The sequence below is a fragment of the Taurulus bubalis genome, assembly GCF_910589615.1.
Source record: "Taurulus bubalis genome assembly, chromosome: 20".
NCBI lineage: Eukaryota > Metazoa > Chordata > Actinopteri > Perciformes > Cottidae > Taurulus > Taurulus bubalis.
In genome coordinates this window covers 18063740-18066940 of record NC_136608.1, presented here as the reverse complement: position 1 = coordinate 18066940, position 3201 = coordinate 18063740, and the positions used below count along the sequence as shown (strand labels likewise).

Sequence of the window (3201 nt, the reverse complement as noted above, 5' to 3'; positions counted from 1 at the left end):
ACAGACATCACTACATCACTGCAGACATCACTGCAGACATCACTACATACATCACTACATCACTACATACATCACTACATCACTACAGACATCACTGCATACATCACTACATCACTACATACATCACTGCATCACAACATACATCACTACATCACTACAGACATCACTACATACATCACTACATCACTGCAGACATCACTGCAGACATCACTACAGACATCACTGCAGACATCACTACATACATCACTACATCACTACAGACATCACTGCAGACATCACTACATACATCACTACATCACTACAGACATCACTGCAGACATCACTACATACATCACTACATCACTACAGACATCACTACAGACATCACTACATCACTACATCACTACAGACATCACTACATCACCACAGACATCACTACAGACATCACTACATCACCACAGACATCACTACAGACATCACTACATCACTACATACATCACTACATCACTACATACATCACTACATCACAACAGACATCACTCCATCACTGCAGACATCACTACAGACATCACTACAGACATCACTACATCACTGCAGACATCACTGCAGACATCACTACAGACATCACTGCAGACATCACTACATACATCACTACATCACTACAGACATCACTACATCACTACAGACATCACTACATACATCACTACATCACTACATCACTACATCACTACATACATCACTACATCACAACAGACATCACTACATCACTGCAGACATCACTACAGAAATCACTGCAGACATCACTACATACATCACTACATCACTACAGACATCACTACATCACTACAGACATCACTACAGACATCACTACATCACTACATCACTACAGACATCACTACAGACATCACTACAGACATCACTATATCACTACATCACTACATCACTACAGACATCACTACATCACTACAGACATCACTACAGACATCACTACATCACTACAGACATCACTACAGACATCACTACATCACTACAGACATCACTACAGACATCACTACAGACATCACTACAGACATCACTATATCACTACATCACTACATCACTACAGACATCACTACATCACTACAGACATCACTACATCACTACAGACATCACTATATCACTACATCACTACATCACTACAGACATCACTACATCACTACAGACATCACTACATCACTACAGACATCACTACAGACATCACTACCGACATCACTACAGACATCACTACATCACTACATTACTACATCACTACATCACTACCGACATCACTACAGACATCACTACATCACTACATCACTACATCACTACCGACATCACTACAGACATCACTATATCACTACATCACTACAGACGGGCTCCATCACTGAAACAGGCCATGTGAGGAAAGTCAGGGAGAAAGTAAAGCTACATGAGGACGACGTGTTGGACGTGTCATGTGTTCTTCACCAGGAGGCGTTGTGTTGCAGGACGTTAAAAATGATGACGTCATGAAAGTGGCGTCACAAAGGAGGAGAGCAGCAGGTCAACAGTTTATGTTTCTAGTTTATTGTAGAAAGACCTTCAAATAGGGTTTATCATGCAATACGCTGCACCAGTGATATAAACAGATAATATTGTGGTTATTATGTTATTATGCTGTGATGTTACTGGTCCGGCCCACTAGAGATCACATGGAGGCGTGCGGCTCTTCACTACGGTGAGTGTAAGATGGCTGCTTATAACTTATAACATTAAATAATAAACAACTTATTTTCCTTTGCTGCTTTTAATCGTGTAAACAAATAGATCTCAATCCCACTGAGGCGTCAGAAATTAAAACGTTGCTTTTGTTTTGTCTCTTTTCCTCCATGTTTGATCTTTGAACTTTGGACGAATCAAAATATCACTAAATAAATCTAGAATATTCTATTACATGTTTCCACTTACTATATCTATATATATGTATAGATATATATCTATATATATATATATATATATATATATAGATATATATATATCTATATATATATATATATATATATATATATATAGATATATATCTATATATATATCTCTATCTATCTATATATATATATATATATATATATAGATAGATATATATATATATAGATATATATATATATATATATCTATATATATATATATATATATATATATATATATATATATATATATAGATATAGATATATATATAGATATCTATATATAGATATATATATATAGATATATATTTATACATATACACACGTATATATATATATTTATATATATATATATAAATATACATATTTATATATACATATTTACATATATATACATATATATATATATATGTATGTATATATATGTACATATATATTTATACATATGTATATATATTTATATATATACATACATATGTATAAATATATATATATAGTTACATACACACACACACAGTAACAGACACACACACTCAGTAACATACACACACACACACAGTAACAGACACACACACTCAGTAACAGACACACAGTAGCAGACACACACAATATATTGTAATTATATTAGTCTGCTGTGAGCATTTCTATTTTTAAACATCCTGCAAACACCGTTTATGTAATAATGTTCAGACATGATACACCATCTGCGACACGTCACGTGATGTAGCAGCACGGACACACAACGTGTGAGCGGCTCGTCCTCCAGATGTGCGCGCGGCTCGTACCTGTGAGCAGCAGCTGCGTGCACGTCAGACACAAGATGAAGATGGTGGGGAACGCTCCTCTTCCTCTCCTGCAGCTCATCCTTGCTACCTTGCTTCCTTGCTCCCTTGTTTCCTTGCTCCCTTGCTCCCTTCCTTTCCGCAGCTCCAGCAGCTTCTCTCCGTCAATGAACGCGGCCGTTGCCCGTTTCCGGACACGTATCCGCGGCTGTCAGGGCTCCAGAGATCCGCTGCGCGGCACCGGCCACCTGCGACGCTCCTTCCCCGCCCTGCGGTGCCCGACAGCGGCCTGGAGAGGAGGAGGGACCGCGGCAGACGCTCCGAGACAAGCAGCAGGAGGGGGCGGGGCTTCAGCAGGATGGAGAGATCAGGTGGAGGAGATGGAGAAGAGAGAGAGGGAGGAAGAGGAGGAGGAAGAGGATTCATTGATAACATATTAAAAGGGTTGCTGTAAATGTATGTAGAATGTGCTTGCAATG

General features: G+C 38.4%; 1 protein-coding gene across 1 annotated transcript in view; it reads right to left on the bottom strand.

Annotated features, from left to right (window-relative positions):
* The window catches only part of ptprr (protein tyrosine phosphatase receptor type R), a gene marked incomplete at both ends in the record, with an annotated part of 17829 nt that extends 15025 nt beyond the window's left edge, over positions 1 to 2804 (bottom strand). Inside the window, one exon of the mRNA XM_079236383.1 lies at positions 2726 to 2804. Coding sequence (XP_079092509.1) covers positions 2726 to 2804 — 79 coding nt within the window. The remainder of the gene's footprint in view (positions 1 to 2725) is intronic.
* Positions 2805 to 3201: the final 397 nt, after the last annotated feature.